The following is a 22,442-nucleotide window of genomic DNA, read 5'->3' on the forward strand; positions in this document are numbered from 1 at the left end:
CTAGCTTGTCACGTAGATCTTACTGGTTTGTCTAATACGTGACATATTCCTGTCCAGGATGATCAGATATGGTCCAACTGTGACAGTCTACCGTGTTTGAGTCAACAACAATGAACGAAAAACAGTCGACTCCCCACAAGTGACTGCAAACCCCTCCCTCATGTTTGCACCATGCACACTTGCCTATGGGATACAATCATCATCCGGATGCTAACAGCTCTTCAAAGTTAATTCTTAGTGTGTGGAGCACAGAATAACACTGATTGGATTCCAATATGTTAGCCAAAAGAGATGGAAGGTTCTAAAATAATAATTAAAGGCTTTTTAAAGTATGCTACCTCAAAGTTTTATATAATTCAGTATGACTTAATATAATTATACAGTATTGTAGCCTATATAATTATACAACGGGTTCTCTGCACTGAATGGGTGCCGTCAGAATGAGAGTCCAAACAGCTGATAGACACATCACAATGCACATGACTCCAGTCCAAAAATTTATGTCTTGTGAGGCAAAAGTTGCTGTTTGTAAGAAACAAAATATGGATCCATAATAACGCTTCGTCCAGTGAAAAAGTCTGCCCCGTGCCCCCTGTTGTTCTCTCTCAAAATTGACCAGCATATTTGTTTTGAACTGTTTTGGGCTGTTTTTGCTTGTAAATGTGGCTTGATTTGAGCTTATATCTCTCCCGTTTCAGATGTCTTTTTCACAGACGAAGGCATTATTATGGATAAAGCACTTTTAGCCGGAAAGAAGTTTGTTAAAAATGTCTTAAAGGGGGGTGAAATGCTCGTTTTCACTCAATATCCTGTTAATCTTGAGTACCTATAGAGTAGTACTGCATCCTTCATAACTCCAAAAAGTCTTACGTTTTATTATATTCTTATATTCTTACGTTTTTATGGTCGCCACCTCAAAGAGCATGCACAGAGGTGTCAAAATTAAACAATTCCCCATCGTAAGTACACATTGATGACCTATGACACGAAAAGAGTGGTTTGTGTACGAAAACGAACAGTATTTATATCGTTTTACCTCTTGTACACAACCACGTCCAACTGATCTGAGTGCACGAGTGCTTCCCGATGTGACGTGCGCACGCGCTCTGGCTTTAGTCTGCGCAAGCGCGGAAAGCACCGGAAGCCATCTCTCGCATGTGTACATCACTCATTGTTTACACTTACTGCCTATGGTTTACACAGATTTCGGAAGTTTTACCTTTCACTGTGAAGATCTAAACATATTTAGACGTACAGGAAATTGCAATGGAAGACGATTTCAATATATCCATAGACAACGTTGAATTTTTTTCACAACCATATTTATTTGAACCAGAATACACAGACCAAGTACTCAGGAGCGATCCGCTGCAGCAGCACATCTTCAAGCCTCAGAGACAGAGATCTCTTCAAAATTGGTGGTGTTTTAGTAGCAAGTGTTGTGAGATGCCAACAGAAGTGGAGAGCATATGTTGTCACGAATGGAACAACTACAAGACGACGATGAGGACATTGACAGTATCGCCTCACACACCTGCCTGACTGAAGATCCTTAGTTTTCTCCGCTGTTGAGACCCAGCGTTTTGCACGTTGTGTTTAGTTTGCCACGTATAAACTGGAGGCGACGTCCAATGCCAGAGGGACCCAATGGCACGCTGTCAATAGAGTGAGTAATGTTTTGTATTTTTATTATAAACGCAAGATTATAGGGTGCATTATAAACAAATTAATCAATTACAATTACTGCATTATATTTCAGACAGTGCAGATTGGTGGCGTAGCGTGTGGTAAACAATGAGTGATGTGCGTGCGCTAGAGATCACATCCGGCGCTTTCCGCGCTTGCGCAGACTAAAGCCAGAGCGCGCGCACGCGTCACATCAGGAAGCACTCGTGCACTCAGATCAGTTGGATGTGGTTGTGTACAAGAGGTAAAAACGATATAAATACTGTTCGTTTTCTTACACAAACCGCTCGTTTCGTGTCTTAGGTCATCAATGTGTACTTACGATGGGGAATTGTTTAATTTTGACTCCTCTGTGCATGCTCTTTGAGGTGGTGACCATAGACATCCATTATGTGAGTCACAGACAAGAATGGTTGGACCTAAAAATATCAAAATGGGAAATACTGAGGAAACAAAGAAACCTACATGTTGGATGTCCTCGAGGTAAGCTAAAACGTTTCAAAATTTAATTTGAGAGTGAACTATCCCTTTAATGTGTAGTTCCCTGTGTGACGGCTGGATGGCGCTGTTGTACAGTGTTCAGTGTAGCGGTGCAGTACCGCTGACCTGTCGCTCTTCTCGTGGACAAAACAGCCTTTACTTACCACCAGCGTGGACACAACAGAGAAAGAGACGTGCGTTTACATGACGACGAGCTACGTTTGAAACTACTACGTTCTCACCAAAACACAAACTCTGTGCTTCAGATTTTCGATTTCTTCGTGTAATAGCGGCTGTTTGGAGTTGTTCGTAATTCAGAAACAGACGGAGGACTATCATAACAACACCGGAGCGCAGGATAACAACAGATCCCGGAGGAGCTCGTTTCTGATGTGAGTAAGTTACTAGCGTTACATCGTTGCACTGCCTCACGAAGTGAAACAAACGGACGCTTCTGTCTATTTTACAAAAGATTGGCAAATCCAAAAAGTACTGTAGTGGGTCAGTAACTGATAGAAAAGTGTGTTTGTGGAGAGCGTGGACGGTTATCCAAGTCATTTCAGACTGAGCTGGGTTGTGCAATGTAAACTTGTCAAACAAACATTGACCGCGGTGGGTTAATGAGTGTGTGTTCAGTTAACAGTGTAGAAACTTTGACCATAAAAAATAAATAAATAAACCCTGAAAACAAGGCGAGAACACGTGTTTTTCTGTATGTCTGTGCATGTAGGATGTGTTTGTCAGTCTCTTGTCATGTTGTAACGTGTGCTCGCTTGCAGAGTCTAGTATGCAGTTTTTGTGCCTCAAACTAACAATTATTCTGGTCCTGTAACGTTAGACAGTATTTAAATCATGAAGGTGCAGGAGCACATGAAGTATGTTTCTGAAATACATAGGCCTAGCTTCTGTATAAATGAAGATTTCCTTTATAAAACCACCACGTGTCAGGAGCTGGTTCTGGCTGATGTTTTCATGCATATTGTTTCTTGTTCATGCAGTAATGCTCGTTGTTCACTATTTCAATTCAGTTGATAGTTATACTGCTATGGGACATACCTGACCTGGCAGTGCTGAATAACCAGTCAGCGATCATTTTAATACAGAAGCTTACAAAATACAAAACAGTAATGTAGTGAGAATAATCAAGTTTATGATTATTATTATGCGATGAACTGTGTGAACTTGAGGAGATCTGAGTTCATGCGTCCGCTATCTTGAGATCAGTTTGGTAAAAGTCATTGCAAAATGATTCAGAAAAGTGTCGTTTCTCAAGTTAATTCTGAAGAAGCTCCGGCTGCGTATTTTGTCATCCGGTGAAACTAATCAGATTTACTATTAAATCAAACAGTCTGTCCTCACTCTGAATATTATCTAGAGTCACACATCACCTGTACTGTGCCACCTGTGTTGTTTTTAGTCACTTTCTTCACTCCTTGCTTTCTTCATTCCTCGCTCTAAACTCATCAGAGCCTGCATGGCACAGTATCACTGTCTATTTTGTTAATTGAATGCATGTATGAATGTGTCTTTCTAACATGACTCTTTTATCATTAGACTATAGTGCATCCGCAGCACACTTCATAACATCACTGCTGCATCATGGTAATAATCACATCAGCTGTAGTCATGGCAACTGCACATGGGAAGGACAGCTTCCACTGGGAGAGCAGGTTTCTTCTCCTTTACTGACTCATTGCTTTTCCTCCACAGACCAGCTACATGTCACCTGCTTGCACGCAAATGCCACCGCTGGTTTTTCCTCAGGGTATCACTGAATGCTCTTCCGGAGGCAGGTTTTTCCGCTTCATCTTCACGTAAGGCTTCTGTTGATGCCAGTGGCTGTTTTTTCCTGTCATGCTGTTTTATTTTAAACCCGTTAATAGTTTTTGCTCTGCGGCAGGATCCTCAATGTCAGTTATGCATCATTTCCCTTCAGTTCTCATTGTCGTGATGTGGAGAAAAACTCATATTCTTTGTGTATAGGTTTTCATATTCAAACAGTATTTTTAAATATATTGATACCTCATGGTATTATTTGTTGTTATGCTATACGATTTCAACATTTTATAGGCTAAGATTTTTTTGCTCAGTAAAATAACTGTATTGCAGTTACGGGAATAAACAGTGACAGTAACTGGAGCAGTGAAAGTAAACTTGAGGATGCATTAAGATTATGAGAATAATAAATTGGAGATAAAATGTGCTTATTATTTTCCTATTGATTAATTGGGACCTAAACTTTCCTTGCATATTTTCTCATGTACATACTTTTTTATTAATCAGGTTATATCCAGGGTTTCCTAAACTGAGAATCAAGAGTTGATGGAAAGCTAATAATCAATATGAACTTCATACAATAGTGTGCAATGGAGATATTGAGATTGTTTTCTTTTCCCTCCTTTCAGTTCAAATTTTCTCTTTCACCTTTCTTTCATCTGTCGGTGTGCAAACTGTTGTAAAGGGAAACATTTATCCCCTTTGGGACCCCAGTCTTCAGAAGTCTGAGCTTCATCATGTTTCTGACACTGGTTTTTAGCCTCTTCTTCAAAGGTCAGATTCTCAGTCAGACCTGCTTTGATTATTGCTGGTTTTCCCCTCTCATATTTATTTCCCTGGAAAAAATGTCCAATGGAAAAGTCCCCGATTGGATAGATCTGTCAATTCTAAATGTAAAATAGTGCAACAGTTCCTAAAATATAATATAAGGATATCTTTTTTTCTTTGTACTTCAAAGATTTCAATTCATCATCCGTGGTTCTCAAAACCTTGTCCTAAAAAGGACCTACGTATGGGAAGCTTGCAAAATGTGAAACAACATCTTCATGTAATGGGTGAGAGGCTGCAGTTTACATCTCTTTTTTGGAAACGCATATGGATGTGAAAAGTGTCAAATGATCTTACGGTAAACTAGAAGAGGAACCCTCACAGTTAAATGAGCTGTTGTTTTATCTTTAGACTCTCTTTGACCCTGTGTCGCTTCCATTGTGAATCAAATAGTGCTTGTACAGGGCTTGTGTGTGATTCTGTATAGGCTTAGATCTCAGTTAAATGAGCTGTTGATGTGAAAGGCCTGGAGTATGCGGGTTGATATGCAATGTTTGTTGTGTCCATCAGGCTTGCGTGACTTAATACACTAGAGATGTCACCTCTCAAGCAGTCCTGACACGAACATTGACGCAGGCTTGTGTATTATTTACCAAGTGGCTGAGGGCATTTTTGCATGCGTTGCTGACTTCAGTCAATATTTTAGCTATTTATATTACAATGACTGTGGCTTCCTCTGTTTCAGTGCGATTTTCTTACAAATAGTGCTTGAGCGTTTCAAAACGAGGCCCTGTGAGTTTATAGACGGCAACAGAATAGCGTGTCAGATTTATAGAGATATGCTCTGTGTAATTTATTGGCAAATTCAGAGGTTAAAGTTAGGGAGTAAAGCAAACTTGGAAAATGTACTGGTTTAAGGACATTCCTACAATTCTGTTTTGTTAGCGGGAAAAAAAGTATGTCACGACTGTTCCTAATTTGACTGTGGTGTGGATATTTTTGTACTAGTTTGATCCTGCTTCTGGCTCTGTGTGTAAACCAATTACAGAGACTTGTCCAGGAATGGACAATTACAGAGATTTTAAGGGATTTGCTAAAGCGCTCTCTGACAGCTATCTTCAGGACTGTCTTTTTAAAATGGTATTTTAGAGATATGTTAATTTACAAACCGAATCAAAGTGAAAGTGCCCTTCAGGTGGAGTTGGAAATATGGTAATTCTGAGATCCCAGCAATGTTTTTTTACAAGTAGGAACCTCTGAGTCTTTGATTATACGTGAATTGGAAGGGTGTGTTAATTTGAAAGAGTGCGCAATGGCAGAAACACCAATCCATAGAATGATCCATATAGAAAGAGAGAGATGTTAGTGAGTCGATTGTGAGCAAATTTTAACAGTGTGCTTTATGTATAAAAAGAAGTGGTGAAAATGAATATTTCATGATTTTGAATTGACATGTTACTTTATGGATCAGGTGATTGGTTTAAAAAAAAAAAACTGGGCAAAACTGGCTGAATTCAGAATGTGCCAACCAAGCAACTTCCGTTGAGATGAATGTGACCAGATAGATCTCTCCAAATATTATAAACCTCTTTGGTCAAGACAGGAAACCCCAGAGCTCCGTTGTAATGCCGTCACACTAGATCTCTTTTTAGACGGTCTGTGTTATTTCACACTCTTCAGTAGATTTCGAGGCACTCATCAGACCTGTTTACACACACAGGACTGTTGTCTGGCTCAACGTGCCGTGATGCTTAATCAGATGTGAATGACTCTGTTGTAACATTCAGCGTCTGCTGTCATATGATTGAAGTCAAGATATGACCAATTGCTGGCAGCTGAGTGTCATGCAGTGGATAAAGTTTGGAGTATCCAGCACTTCTTTTGGTTTTAGATGTCCATCAGACTGGAAAAGTCTTATGTTGAAAATCTAGTCTGCTTTATAGCATCAGGGTTTTAATGTGCTATTGTTTAAAGAGACAGACTTTGGATTGGATGTTTTATAGAAGAATATAGAAGAAAACATTTATTCAAGAAGTGAATTAAATATGTTTGTAATTAGTAATACTATTATAATATGCAATAGTGTGATATTTTCATGTAAAACTCCTATGAAATAGGTGAAAAGTGCTAAAATTTGCATTAAAAGTTGTATATTCCGTTTTATATACATCACATTAAGATTTGAAAGGAAGAATCATTGTCTGTTAGTGTTAACAGATTTCAAAGTGCATACCATTTTCTAGATAATATTTAAATAATTTGCTTTATCGCCAATATAGCGACTAACATAAAAGCCAATTTCTCTTGGAAATGCTAATATTGTGCTTAATATTTCTTTCACACACTGTACATATTCAAAATATATCGTGACTTTTTACATTTTATGAAGGGGATCTAATGCATAGTTTTTGGGTCCTTTGCAACCAAATAGTTTTAAAAGCCCTGTATGTTACTGTCATGTTTTCTTATGAACTGCTGCTGCGACATGAATCCTGTTGGAAGTGACTAACTGAAACCGCCGGTGACTAATTCTTGATCAAACTTTTAGGGAACTAATGATTGTGTAATACTTATATGGCTGTTCCGTTTAATGCCACTGGCCAGCATAAAAGGAAAAAGGAAATCAAATCTTTGCTCAACACACTACCCAAATGATGAATGAGTAATTTGAGTTTTTTTGGTAACGACTGACAGAGTAGTGTGTAAGAAGTGCATGCTGTTCAGTCGAAACAAGTTACCATTTATTATCTTGTTGCATGTGCTGTGTATATTGTAAACCTATGTAGTGTTTCCCAACACCCAAGACTAGTGAAGGGCTCTTGCTAAGATGATCTTCACTTCTGCAAAGGCTCATTCTCTCTGCTTGTATTCATCTTTTTTAATGTTAACTTGTCATTTGTTACGCACACATGAATGATTCCTTAGATCGTTTCGGAGGGGTGTGTCATTATATAAGTGACTCAAGTTAGACTACATGTACAGACTTGTGACTTTAATCTAAAAGTTGGGGGATTTAAAAAAAAATATATTAATACATATTACAATATTATATATATGTTAAATATTTTTTAAATGTACATTGGACGTACCTGATCTCTATCTAGAAATCAGAAAATTACTAAGACCAGTTGTGGATTCTTGGTGCCATCAACTCTTGGTTTGCTTAGCTGTGGTTTAAAATACACTAGCAACTGAATTGATTCCACTGGATTATGAATCAGTAGCTGGATATTAATAATTGATTTTGTTCCCCCTGTGATGTAGAAAGGGGATATTTTACCAACCTTAAGTCTGTTCCAGTTTTATTAACGCCATAATGAAGTTCCAGTAAAGCATGCTAATGGTTCCTCAGAGGAGACTAGAGAGCAGGGGATTTATTTACTGTATATTGAGCGGCTGCCACATAAATCTAATATAAACATACCATTTCTTTCCCAGCTGTTTACCTTCACAGACATAATCGACTAGTTTTGTAACTCCCGTGTCTTCTCAACATAAACTTGTCTGTATATAACCGTTTAAGCAACTGGGAGCAATCTTGATTTTGGAAATCACATAATGTTTTAGGAGATCACATGACCCAACCTGAAAAAGCACTGATCCAAAAAGGGAGACAAAAAGTTAAACATCATTAAAGACCTAAAGAAAGAAAGAAATATCAGTATTTGCAATGTGAAGGGTAATGGAAGCGCAGCTACTGATTCTGTTACTGTAATGTCTAAGAAGCTGCTTCAAAACAGTCTCTTGATTTAAAGTGCTTTTATAAATGAAGGTGACGTGACTTGAACAAAACACCCTAATAACCTCATAGCAACATGATAAAAGACACAAAGAATACCACATAGCAATGCCTGGCATCACTTCGATAAACACTGCATATGTTTTTTTCAGAAATCAAGTTTAATATACACTCACCTAAAGGATTATTAGGAACACCATACTAATACGGTGTTTAACCCAAATTCTACGTGGCATTGATTCAACAAGGTGCTGAAAGCATTCTTTAGAAATGTTGGCCCATATTGATAGGACAGCATCTTGCAGTTGAAGGAGATTTGTGGGATGCACATCCTGGGCACGAAGCACCCGTCCACCACATCACAAAGATCCTCTATTGGGTTGAGATCTGGTGACTGTGGGGGCCATTTTAGTACAGTGAACTCATTGTCATGTTCAAGAAACCAATCTGAAATTATTCAAGCTTTGGGACATGGTGTATTTTCCTGCTGGAAGTAGTCATCAGAGGGTGGGCACATGGTGGTCATAAAGGGATGGACATGGTCAGAAACAATGCTCAGGTAGGCTGTGGCATTTAAACAATGCCCAATTGGCACTAAGGGGCCTAAAGTGTTCCAAGAAAACACCCCCCACACCATTACACCACCACCAGCAGCCAGCCCAGTGGTAACAAGGCATGATGGATCCATGTTCTCATTCTGTTTACGCCAAATTCTGACTCTACCATCTGAATGTCTCAACAGAAATCATCAGAGACTCATCAGACCAGTCTTCAGCTGTCAAATTCTGGTGAGCTCGTGCAAATTGTAGCCTTTTTTTCCTATTTGTAGTGGAGATGAGTGGTACTTCTGCTGTTGTAGCCCATCCGCCTCAAGGTTGTGCATGTTGTGGCTTCACAAATGCTTTGAAAATCTGTGTAACTGAGCAGATTGTGAAATACTCAGACCGGCCCGTCTGGCACCAACAACCATGCCACGCCAGAGACGGTTTATAAGAGACATGCCACTTCCTCAAGCCTCAATACAACTATGTAAGGAAAACCCATAACGGCAAAGATGGCGGTTGTGTGCACATGTTCCTCCCCTCCCGCTGGAAAGCCAATCATCTGCTTTTAACCGTCAAGCCGAGAAACATTTAAGCCAGGGGTGCCCAACCCTGTTCCTGGCGATCGACTGTCCTACAAATTTTGGCTCCAACCCTAATCAAACACACCTACCTTTAATTTTTAAGTGAGCCTGAAGACCTTAATTAGTTGCTTCAGGTGTGTTTGATTAGGATTGGAGCTAAACTTTGTAGGACAGTCGATCGCCAGGAGCAGGGTTGAGCACCCCTGGCTTAAGCCTATGGTCTGGTTCCACTGACGTATGCGCAACAGTTGAGGAACCCTTGCGCATGCGTAGTAGATAAAAGTATAGCCTGTGGGGAAAAAGGCGTTTTAAAACTTATTTTGGGGCAAAGTCATCAATTTTCCAGCGATTTTTATCATATTTTACTGCTGTTTCTATACTTGCAGTTTTTATGTCCCGGTGACCAGTGAAAGTACAGTTCTGCCCATTAATTTAGATAGGATCTGGTCTTGTTATTCTGAAATAGCTGCCCGGAGGCGTTGCCAAGATGGCTGCCAAGTGGAACGACTTGCCTAAAAGGACTTTGGCCACGCTCAAAATTGCTTAAATCACCTTTCATTCCCATTCTGACATTCAGTTTGGAGTTCAGGAGATTGTCTTGACCAGGACCACACCCATAAATGCATCGAAGCAACTGCCTTGTGATTGGTTGATTAGATAATTGCATTAATGAGAAATTGAACAGGTGTTCCTAATGATCCTTTAGGTGAGCGTATATAATCCCATCACATGTGAGCTTAATGCAAGTCATTGTTTTACTAAAGTTTTTTTATTTATTATTATTGTCTGGGTCAATGACAAATAAAAGTGTCCAGGATAAAGAAAAGGAATGTTACACTCCCAAAAACAGTACAAATTATTTTTAATGAATGTAAAGGATTCTCCTGAAATAAGTTATTGTGTTTATGAATAAAATACTGATCCGGATCATTGGTTCCTGTATGAATGCGTGATGGTCAAGAGTGCATTTCACATCAACAAGTGTTTAGTAAATATGGTTTCCACGAGCACAAGACACTAGTCACCATGTTTCTGTTCTTGCCTCACAGGGATTTCCATCAGACAGTCATTAGATCAAACTTGATTCATGATTTATCCTGAAAACCATTCACCTCAGAGTTTTCCAGTTCCTGCTCCAAACTCTCCGATGCAAGAAACCCATCCACTGTAAAGTTATTGTAATGTTTTTATTATACAATGTGAACATGGATAGATATGTAAATATTTGCATATTGCGATGTCTCTGCTCTACACTACTCATGGTCATTTTACATTTTCTCATTGCGCTGACTTTCTCTGGATGGTGGTCAGTCTCTTTTTCAATAGCATGAATGTTTAAAAGTAACTTATTTCATGCCCTGCTCATGGATGAAGACAGTCATGTGCTGATGTATGTAATCTCTTGACTGTTTCTTAAGCTTTGAACTTCTGAAAGAGGAAGAAGCGACTTGAGAAGGAAGTGATGAGACTCGCCTACTGATTTCTAACCCGCTCTTTATTTTTCTGCTCAGATGAGATGACGGCAGACTGCTTTGGCTGTTTGAAGTGGTGTCCCTGTGGGCTTCTCAGTGCTGAAAGAACAGAAGCAGAACCCAACAGCGACAGATAGACCGGTCTTTGCTTCAGCTCATCTGTTGTTCTCAGGATGGTGCGTTCAGTGACGCTCTGCGCCTGTCTGTCTCTTCTGACCGTCCTCAGCTGTCATTCTCGTGTCCTCCCCCGACTCTCTTTTCCCAAGGGTAAGGCTTATTTTCAAACTTCTAAAGATTTTGAACTATCATTTAGTCATTTACTATTATTATTATTATTATTATTATTATTTATATATCTTTTAAATGTTGTTAGATATTTGAATGACTTGTGGATCTTGTGAGCCGCTGTTGTCCTGAAGGTGTTCAGAAGGTGACTTTCTTATGTACAGCATTTAACAAGACCTAAAGACCTCTGTGCCACCTGAGTTAAACACTCATAAACATACCCTTAGGATGCTTCACATCCTCATATCAGCATTGAATGTATCTTTTAATAACATGAATGTGACACCTTTGGATCAGTGTTCTTTTAGTATATATATAATTTACCTTACAGTTTTGCTTCAGTTTTAGTAATTTTAGTACTTCAGCTTAATGAAAAATAAATATAAATCTTGCCTGGCCTTGCCAATTAACTGAAATAGATTTTATCTAATATTTATATTGTAGTTTCAACTATTTTTAATAGCATTAGTTTTAATTAACAGTGTCAACCCTCTTTCAAATTGTTTTGAAGCTTTTTTTTTTTTTTTTTTTTTACTGCAGCCTAAATAAGTATTTTATTTTATCTTTTACTTATTTTTTTTTATTAAAATGTATACATTTTGTATTAACATTTTCAATTAATTCAGTATTAATATTTTCAAAACATGGACCACCAAATGGTGAGGTCAACATGCTGCAATTTCTTCAGAACTCACTTAAGGTCCTTAGTGTCATAACCAAATTATAATAATATATACAAAAACAATAATAAAATAATATAATAAAATACAATATTTTGAATCAATATTCTAATTTCTTGCTATCTGAATACTAGCTTTAGTTTTTTTATATGTACTCTATGATTTTAAAATGAAATTTGTCACTGTCAGTATTGTTACTGCTTTTAATTTTTATATATTTTAATTTTTATATTCATATAAACTTGTTTAAAATGAAATGAAGACAGCTTGATAATGGCCTGCAGGCTATAAAATGACCCTGGTGCACTTGGTTTAGCCGTGCACTGCAGTGACTGGGACAGGTGCTTACTGAAAGTAAGACTTGGATTAGATGAGATGCTTAGCTGTGATTATGCCAGCAAGACCCGCAGAAACGTGGCTAGTATTTTTATGTTTCACCTATATACAATGTGCAAGTTATATGTAGAATGTGATATTAATCATTATTGTCCATTACATTAGGAGTAACATTAGAGCAACAAGTTAATTATTATGAGTTTGTAATATAAAATATTGACCATTAAATTATTAATCAACATCAAGAAGATGTTTCTTTGGGAACATGCTGCACAACTCCTTGTTCCAGCTCTTGTTCTGTCCCGGCTGGACTATTGCAATGCTCTCTCGGCAGGACTTCCAGCCAATTCTATCAAACCTTTACAATTAATTCAGAACGCGGCAGCAAGATTAATTTTTCATGAGCCAAAAAGAATACACGTCACACCTCTGTTTATCAATTTGCACTGGCTACCAATAGCTGCTCGCATAAAATGCAATAGCCATCTTCAAGAAACGTCTATAACACATCTCTTCCATCTTTATTTGACCTTCTAACTCTAGCACTCTTTATTCTAATTCTATTCTCATATGAAAACGTGCTCCTTATAGACTCGCACACTATTCATTGACTGCTTGTTTGCCTAAAAAACTAACAGTAGGTTTTCTAATAATTTTGTATTCAGTCTCTTTTCTTTTCATTTATTATACAATTAGCAAAAGCAAAAAATTGATTGCTTCAATTGATTGCTTCAATTGTCCTCATTTGTAAGACACTTTGGATCAGGTTTTCCACAGGGTCTTAAAAAGTCTTAAATTCAGTTGTATCAAATTTAAGGCCTTAAAAAGTCTTAAAGTGTACAAGAAAGTCTTAATTATGATTTCAAGAGGTCTTAAACTTGGGGAGGGAAATACCAGAATTGTGATATGGCTGAATGTGATGATTAAACTTGAAAAGGCTAACGTTAGTAATCTTAAAGATTCCTGAATGCATCTGCTTTCAGAAGGCCAAATAAAGTGCTTTTGCTTTCTCCTAGATACACACAGCATCTCCCTGACAGGAAAACTTGAAATCACATCATATGACCCCTTTAATTCACATAATTTAATATTAATGTATGTGCAGAAAGTGTATATTTATGCAATTTCATATAGTTAATATTATATGAAGAGTAGGGCTGGGCGATATATAAAAAACATATTTCTCAATATGGTCAAAATTTTTACGATATCCGATATATATCTCAATATGTTTGCGTTTTGCATTGAAATAATAATAAAAAAAAACATGGTTTACCTTTGCCAATTAAAAAAAAAAAAGCAACAAAAACAATTTCGATTAAACAGCTAATTTAAGCCGTTAAAAAAATCACTTACTGCTTTTTATTAAATGAACACATGTAGGCCTATATGTAACTGAAGCAGTGCAAAACAAGTACAGAAAGTACTTCGTCAACGTTTTAGCTTTTTTCGTTTTTTTAAAGCTTTTTAGCAAAGAACACAAGTCTGTCAACTGTCTGTGGTTTTAAGAGGAGCTCTGTGGCTGTAAACTATGTTCCTACTGACACTAAAAAACCTCTCAGATGGGGAACTCGTTGCCGAAGCACATAGCTATTTCTTTTATATATAAATAAATATATATATATATATATATATATATATATATATATATATATATATATATATATATATATATATATATATATATATATATATACCAATACCAAAGCTTTTTGCACTCTCTCATTCTATCTTATGAAAACTGGTAAATATAACAGTGAAATTGCCTATTAGTAATTCCAAATGGCCATAGTCTATGTTTCTCTATTCAAACATCAGCGGTCGAGTAAGTGCATTTATTCAGCGATCACAATTACAAACAATACAGTTGAGACCTCATGACAGAACACAGATCGGCTGAACGACGCTTTCATCAGATGCTAAACTCCAGCTTCTTAGTGTTTTCAGATCATCTTCAGCGGCGCTTCAGCAGTGAGGAGAAAGTATGTGCGCATGGTTGCCAGATTGCTTAAAATAAGCAAACACCGGACAGAAAATGTATCCTTGTAACAGCGAAGCTCTGATTCGAGGATTTATACTCTTGTATTACAACCGCGATCATGAAAGCTCTTGCAGTAGAGGCACGTAGAGCAGTCCGCAGCTACATGTTCCTTTTTGGACGTTTTGTGTGTTCTTTTGGGAAAGTATGCTTGAATTTTGAAATATTCAATATTCCCGATATTTTCACATTTTAAATCGTCGTCAAAATTATCCTGATATTATCGCTAATATTCGATACATCACCCAGCCAGCCCTAATGAAGAGTGCAGTTTTTTTTTTTACTCCAAAAGCAAGCATGATCTTATACAAAATAAACAAGTAGTTAATATTAAAGCTGCGGTAGGGAACTTTTGACGCTCTAGCGGTTAATAAACAGAACTACTTCTCTCTGTTTATGTCTATGAAGAATCACAAAGGTACTGGGTTACTCCGCCGCGGTACCCCCGAAGCAATCTAAAATAGTCCGAATATAAACACTTATTATAGGTGCACCCTAGTGATTCAGGACAAGCCAAAAACACGGTTTGGAAAATGGATTCATGGTTTACTCGCTTATTATATACATTTTTCTACATTTTGTACACAAACAAAGTTACGGAGCGCAGCTCTGATTGGTTGTTTCTTACCGGGAGCGGATGGCTTTCTGCAATAACCCAGCCCAAAACCAAACCCAATAGCACCACTGGGAGGAGCCAGAGGAGCTTGATTTTTTTTCACAGATTATCTGTCTCATATTCTACTTTCAGGACATAATGACAGGTTTAATAAATATGTAAAAAATATATTTTTACAAAAGTTACCTACAGCACCTTTAAGAATTTACATTTAAACACCATATTTCCTGTTTTTGCTCTGTTTCTCCAACAACAAAAAAATCATTTCAAACACAGCCACACAGCTGTTTTGCGTCTCTGAGCTACAGGACGCTGTTTTGTTCTCAAAGGAATTAATTTAAATGATTCCGTTCAATCGTTATGACTCACTTATTAACAGTGACTTACTGCTGTTTACAGGTGGTTTTAATTTCACATTTAATGTATCCTTTTTTTTATAATTTCAAACATCAGTTTTCAATATTTTATGTTTAAAATATCAAAACATTATCCATGCATTTGTAACTGCAGGGTAAGGTATTCCTTGTCCCTTTGAGCTGCATTAAACAGTGTGTAAATGTAAATGTAATGTAAACGTCTGTGTTTCCTCTGCATTGCAAAGATAAATTCTGTTGAAGCTGATTTAATTTGCCTAATAACAACCCAAATGCAAGAATCTGCCTTAAAAGACGGTTCACACTTTTAGTTAAAAATGCCCATAAAACCATTCATCATCATTTATACTACTGCTGTGAACTGAGCACACATAATATGAACAGCTGTCCACGGTAATCCTTAAGATATCGGCACAATAACACACTCAGCAAAATGTGAATCTAATTATCGTTATCAATAAATTCCCAGAATATTTAATACTTTTTTTTTAATCAATATCGCACACCCCTAATTTATGTTAATTGATATAATTAAATTTTATTGATAATAATTGTTTAAATTAATATTATAATTAATACTTTTGACTTTTAAAGGCTGAAATGTAAAGTTTATCATTTTATAAAACTTTTTTTGTTTTACTTCTGACCTGTAAATTATGCTTTTTACAGTAATTTTATGGTACTTTATATGGTACTATAGACATTGCCCTACACCGCTCATTATGTGGTCAGGTCTTAAATTTGAGCTTAATTGAGCTTAAATCCTGCAGAAACGCTGTGTATAAAAGCGTCTGCTAAATGAATAATGTAATTGTCTTTTAAGAAATTGTCCACAAAATGTTGCACAAAATGTTCATCCACTTTTATAATTTGTGTATCTTTTAAAATCCAACTGGTTTACAAATGTTAGTACATTAAAAAGCTTTCTCTTGGACATTGTTTTAGTTTTTCACTAACAAGAAATGATAACATGCAAAAAGCCTAAGAGAGGTCATTACAATAAATATCGTTCCATGTAGAACGTACTTACTGCTCTGATTAGAAAGCATTGGACGTACGAGGAATGAAAGACCTTGCCTTCTCCTCAGTGTGATGCAGACATCCTGAAATGGCCTCTGGATATATTTCTGAAACTTCTAGTTAAGGTTTCATTTCTCCTGTGGCCTCAGTGCCTCACACTAACTTAAACAAGGTCCTTCTCTCAGGTTAATAAAATCTAGGAACTTGTAGTTGCTGTCATTGATTTGACACATTTGAATAGAAGTTAAACAATTATATGTTCAGAGTTTTTATTGGTTTGGTTGCTTAACAAACAGTGTTGCTACAGTATCAATGCAAAGAATTGGAGTGCTTGCTAAAGCTGAATTTATTTAATCAAGCACAAAGTTAAAACAGTAATATTATAAAATATTATTGCAATTCAAAATAATGGTTTTCTATTGCAATATGTTGTAAAATGTAATTTATTCCTGTGATCAAAGCTGTATTTTCAGCATCATTACTCCAGTCTTCAGTGTCACATGATCCTTCAGAAATCAGTCGATATGATGATTTGCTGCTTAAGAAATATTTCAGGTGTGCTACATAATATTTTTGCGTAAAAATATATTTTTAAATGATCATTTGATGAATAAAAGCAAATTTTAAATGTTACAATTTAATGCATCCTTGCTAAATATAAATGATCAGTTACTTAAAAAAATAATGTCTTAAGAATAATAATTGCAAAATAAAATATAAAATCCAATAAAACAAAGTAAGCATTGCTAAACTGGTTTTATACTGCATTTTAATTTCTTTGGTACAAATAAATTTACCAGCTAATGTTAAATAATGCTCTGTGTTTTTTGAGTAATAGATTTGGGTCACAGACAAGGAAGTTGAAACTGCCTACTTTTGAGAAACAAGAAAGTAATCAAATGAATTTGCTGATGTAGTTAAAAGTGGTTATTTAGTTTCTTCTTATTGAATGGAGGCCCTTGTTCTCTGAACCACAGTTTTAGATCAGAGGAGGCCAGTCTGAGCTGGGGAAGCAGGGCAGAATCAGGCTGACCTGGCAGAAGTCACACGGATCTGTCCAAAACAGCTTCTCCTTGTTTATCTGAACAACTGAATGATGCGTATACAGTTGCTTAGACATGCAGATAGATCGGTTTTGTTGATTCAGGATCAGTCATTTGACCTGTGTGTGTTTGCTTACTCGTCATGTAAATGGCCAGACGTGAGTGTGAAGATTGTTTCCCAGCAGTACAGATACAGCTGTGTAAGACTGAGTCAGATCACACTCACACAGGTGATCGAGTCTGATGAGATGATGATGAAGCTGCAGAAACATGAACACCAGACTTGATCAAATAAGCAGTAGCCTGCCTCAATACATGCCTTTTGTGTTCTTATATTTTTTGCAGTATGATTTGTAAATTATTTCAGGGATATTTGCATCAGTAATTTCAATAGGTTGTTGACATTTTAAGGGGGCATATCATTATTTTCTGTATTTATGAATTTATCTGTGTTTATTACAAGTAAGATTTTGTTCATGTAGCTGCATTTAAGTGCACCCAGATAATCAGTTTATAAACCGATTAATGGCTCGACTGGATGTAAAAAAGTCTTTGTGTGTGTTTTTTTCTTCCTTCGATCCGAATAAAATTCTGATTTAATTGAAGGTTGTGGTGTAGATTTGATAATATGATCAACAGGGGAAAAAAAATTAGCATGCCAATATCTTGGGCACATGTGCAGTGCCTTCTTAATGTCTCACAAAGATGCTTATGTGGGTTTGTCATATTTACAGTGCCCTCCATAAGTATTGGAACAGTAAAGACAATATTCTTCTGTTCGCTACGGAGTCAAGAAATCTGTAAATATGATTAAAAGATCAATATGAGACAAAACTATATATCAATATGTGTTTCAACACAAAGATGTTTTACCAGCTAAGAAGTTCAGCACTTTTAGCGTTTCATCTCTCTATCTGATGTGAGCAGAAGTATTGAAACAGTTGCCTCTCAGGTCTTTCTAAGTGTTCAGCTGTGTCCTTATGCATTAATTCCTCAGATATTAAAAGCAGGCAATGTGTCTTATTAGTTATATTCATTGCTTCTGCATTCCAAGTCTTGCATTTGATGATGAAACACAAAAACCAGGATGAAGATGAGGAAGCAAATAATCTGCAACTAAATATTCGCTTTTAATCTTTCACATCTGCCTTAAAATCAACTGTTCCAATACTTAAGCTCACATCAAATAGTGGGATGAACTGTCCTTTTTATTTGGTAAAACATGTATGTGTCGAAAGACCTAATAATAAAATGTCACATTCTGTAGTTTTGTCACACATTCATCTTTTAATCATATTTGCAAATGTCTTGACTCCACAGCAGAGAAAGCAATTTTTTGTCTTTACTGTTTCAATGCTTATGGACGGAACTGTATATGTCTAACAAACTGTTCAGTGGAGGAATAAAAAACCTCTTCTGACGTATGCCAGCTTTCTTTTTAGATAAGTCATCAAGAAATGAGGATAATGCTGATGTAGCTCCGATTTAATCATCGCCGTGTCTTTGGTTCGGAACTCATACATAATCAGCAGAAATTAAATTGCAATGTTTAGGGTTCATATATGCCACTTTTAGAATCTGAATTCAGATTGGATTCATTTTTGATGAAGATTCGTGTTATTTATAACTGATAATTATTATTATTATTTTTTTGTGTGTGTTTTTCATGCTCTCTTTGTATGTTGGTGGAAGTCATTTTGAATACTTTTTTGTAATAAATGGTCTTTTTTGTTTTTATTGTGACGAAAGTGATCTAAAAGTTCTGAACCGAAAGTTTAAAAATAATTGGTAACATTTAGTTTAGTGACCGATTCTCACTATCTTATTAGCATACATATTACTAGCATATTGGCTGTATATTAATACTTATAAAGCACAATCTAATGTCCTATTCTGCATGACTATTAGATCCCTGAACCCGACCCCATACCTAAACTCAACTACCTTACTAACTATTAATGAGCTACAAATTAGGAGTTTACCATGGCAAAAGTTGGACTTTTGGTAAAGCGTGACCAAATAATTTATAGTAAAATAAATGTATCTTAAAAGACAAAGTAAGTTTTGCATAAGAAAGATACGGACACAGTGGGTAGTCAAGCACACTTCCAATCCTGCATCCTCTGCTTGGTCACATTGACATTTCTAAGAGTCAAGACAAAGTACTTCTGCATTAAACTGGGTCAAGGAGGTTTTAATGTTTTGGGTCATTATGAATGAACTGGTCTGCTCTGAGCGAATGCTGGAGTTGCATCATTCCTCAGCCGTGTGCTGACTGTCACATCCACATTTCTTCACAACCCTTACAAACAAGAGAGCAGCTGATACGAGGAATTACAGGACTTTAGTTCAGTGTAATTCGCCATCACGTGCTGCCATTGAGCCAAGATTTTCTTAGAAATTCCTCTTCCTCTCCCCCCTTTTGCGACCAGAACATTAAACAGTTTAGAAGACCGTATCTCTCTTTTTTTATTACCCTTCTAATGTATCATTTGTTTTTAAGCAGATTGTCATTTCCTGAAAATCAGTGAAGCTGATCAAGCTTTTGACACCGGGTCAGGAGGTGTGGATTCTGAGGAGATTTCTGTGGAGCTCCAGTTCCACAGAAGTCGTCATGTGTCGTGTGGATACTGGTTGGGTGGAGGAGGTCAAGCAGTGCTGACGTTCTTCTCCTCGCTCCGAGCTCTGTTTGGAGAAGACAGCTGGTATGCTGCGGCTCAGCTTTAGGATTAGCCTCCCCACGGAGCCCAGTGTTTTCATCTCAGGGTCATGACAGCGAGCGGGGAAGGCGTTCACATGTCCTCGGCAGAATAAGAGCTGCGGCTAGGGCAGGAATGTGTTGATTTTAATGTGACTTAGAAGTTAATAAGCTTGCTTGTTTCCTGTATGACCTCACTATCCTTGCTGTCGGCGCTTTTTCTGACCGCTCTGCGAAGGCCCGGATAGCACTGTGTGTTTCTCCAAACATTGGCAGGAGCTTTTCAGATCTGAAGTAGTTGCGTAACACCACTTCACCCCCCTTCTTTCCCAGCTTGTGGGTGAAATGAGTTTATTGGATCCATTTATTTAATTGTTTTTGCTGCTAAAGACAGCAGACCTTTAATCAAATCAGAATTAATTGGTGTGAAATGTATTGAAATGACCAATTACATTAATAATATGTACAGTATTTTCAGATGGATGTTTAGCTTGAAGTTGAAGTTACATTTAAGGAATAAATATTATACAAATATATGTATATATGTGGATAATATAATATAAATGTGGATAAGATTTTATTAAAACATTCTTCAGCCATTTCATAAAAGATGGAATCAAATTTTACATTAGTTATTTATTCATTAATTTAACGCATATGTATTAATACATGGGAAAGCAACATCTTCTAAAGCTGTTAGTGGTTATTTTCTCCTCTCGAACTCGGTGGTTTTTTGTTTTCAGTTTAGGTATTGAACTATGCTCATATTTGACCCGAGCACGTTTCCTGTTCAAGAGCTGACATATTTACGGATGCTAACAGAGAAGCAGTCACTTTTTTTTGTTGATGTAGATTTTACCCACTTATCTTTTAAGACATCATTTATAGATATGATATTTAGGTTGTCATTGTTTACTAAACCGCTTACAGTTTCACTTCTTGAGAATTACATAACACATAGCTGTTTATTCTGAGGTCTGTACATCATCCTCACGAACCGCCGCGTATTTATTTTGTCTACTTAACAACATATGATTATCTTGATTTCTATATGAACAAAGTTCCATGTGAACAGTTCAAATGAAACTAACTTGAGAGTTGGCGTTACTGTTTTGCATGAAAACATGTTTCACAAGGAACATTTGAATAAACGTTCTATTCATCAAAGAATCTGGAGAAAAAATATAAAAAGTAGCACAAATGATGTTCAACATTGATGAGAAATGTTTTTGAGCATCACTTCAGCATATTAGAATGATTTCTGAAAGATAATGTGACACTGAAGAAAAATATTCAAAGTTATCTTAAATGGTAATAATATTTCACAATATTACTGATTTACTGTATTTTCTTCAAATAAACGCAGCCTTGGTTAATATAAGAGACTTCTATCAAAAATCTTTAAAAAAATTGCAAATTCCCCAACCAAACTTTTCAATCCTTCTTGTTCAACCCATAGCATCACTGCCTGCATGCATGCTTGTTTTTGCATGTGGTTACAGTCGCACGTCTGCTGAGGCATTTCAGCTTTAGCCATCTTATCTTAGTCTAGACTGAACCTGATTGAACTGAGATGTGGTTTTCAGGGGAAGATCACGTTATAGAAACCAGTTATTGGCTGCTATGGCAGGTTTGAGGCTCGAGAAAACAGTGCAAACCACATTTAAATTTACAAACATCAAACTTGAGGTGAACCAGCCACCTGGGGGAAAAAACCCACTGCAGCAGTGTAAGTCTAATAAAAGTCAAGCAAAAGTACACCATACGTTTATGACACACTCACACACTGTTGTCTATAAAGAATGAACAGGAAGTTGTAGTTGTCTTTGCACGCTTCACGAATTGACTTTCATCTGGGGAGATAGACTTCCTGTTGAATTATAACTTGAGGTTTAAAGCAAGATTTTTATTATTATTATTATTATTGTTTTATTATTATTATTGATTAGGTGCATCCAAAACAGTAACTATGCTGAAACAAAACCATAATCAAGATTTTTTTTTTTTTCACATTTCATAAGTAGTCTACCACTAATATTCTTTCTCATAGCACAAACCTCAAACCGTGAAATGTAAACATCAGCTTGTAATTGACGCATCAAGTTGTGTAATATGTGCTTTATAAACTAATCTCTTCATCAGAAAACCTGCAGACTCAAATTCTCACCGAAGCATTGCGTCATTATCATGAGAACTGCGTTTTTGTCTTTTGCCACGATTAATAATCAGTTGATGCTGTGGAGGCATGACTGCCCCCTGCTGTCAATGATTTGATCCCTGTGTCTCATTACTGCTGAGCAGCTCA

At 36.7% G+C, this 22,442-nt stretch overlaps 1 protein-coding gene across 3 annotated transcripts in view; it reads left to right on the forward strand.

The window, feature by feature from the left end:
• Nucleotides 1–2,288: 2,288 nt before the first annotated feature.
• The window catches only part of sema4ab (sema domain, immunoglobulin domain (Ig), transmembrane domain (TM) and short cytoplasmic domain, (semaphorin) 4Ab), a 30,996-nt gene continuing 10,842 nt past the window's right edge, over nt 2,289–22,442 (forward strand). Inside the window, exons 1-3 of one of the 3 annotated variants that reach the window (XM_052583658.1) lie at nt 2,289–2,558; nt 3,877–3,980; nt 11,087–11,314. In XM_052583658.1, the coding sequence (XP_052439618.1) occupies nt 11,221–11,314 (94 nt within the window). In that variant the 5' untranslated portion in view covers nt 2,289–2,558; nt 3,877–3,980; nt 11,087–11,220. Of the gene's footprint in view, nt 2,563–3,876; nt 3,981–11,086; nt 11,315–22,442 lie in introns of all 3 variants that reach the window. The other 2 variants (XM_052583657.1, XM_052583660.1) reach the window with 2 other exon arrangements.

Source organism: Carassius gibelio, chromosome B19, assembly GCF_023724105.1.
Source record: "Carassius gibelio isolate Cgi1373 ecotype wild population from Czech Republic chromosome B19, carGib1.2-hapl.c, whole genome shotgun sequence".
NCBI classification, from domain to species: domain Eukaryota; kingdom Metazoa; phylum Chordata; class Actinopteri; order Cypriniformes; family Cyprinidae; genus Carassius; species Carassius gibelio.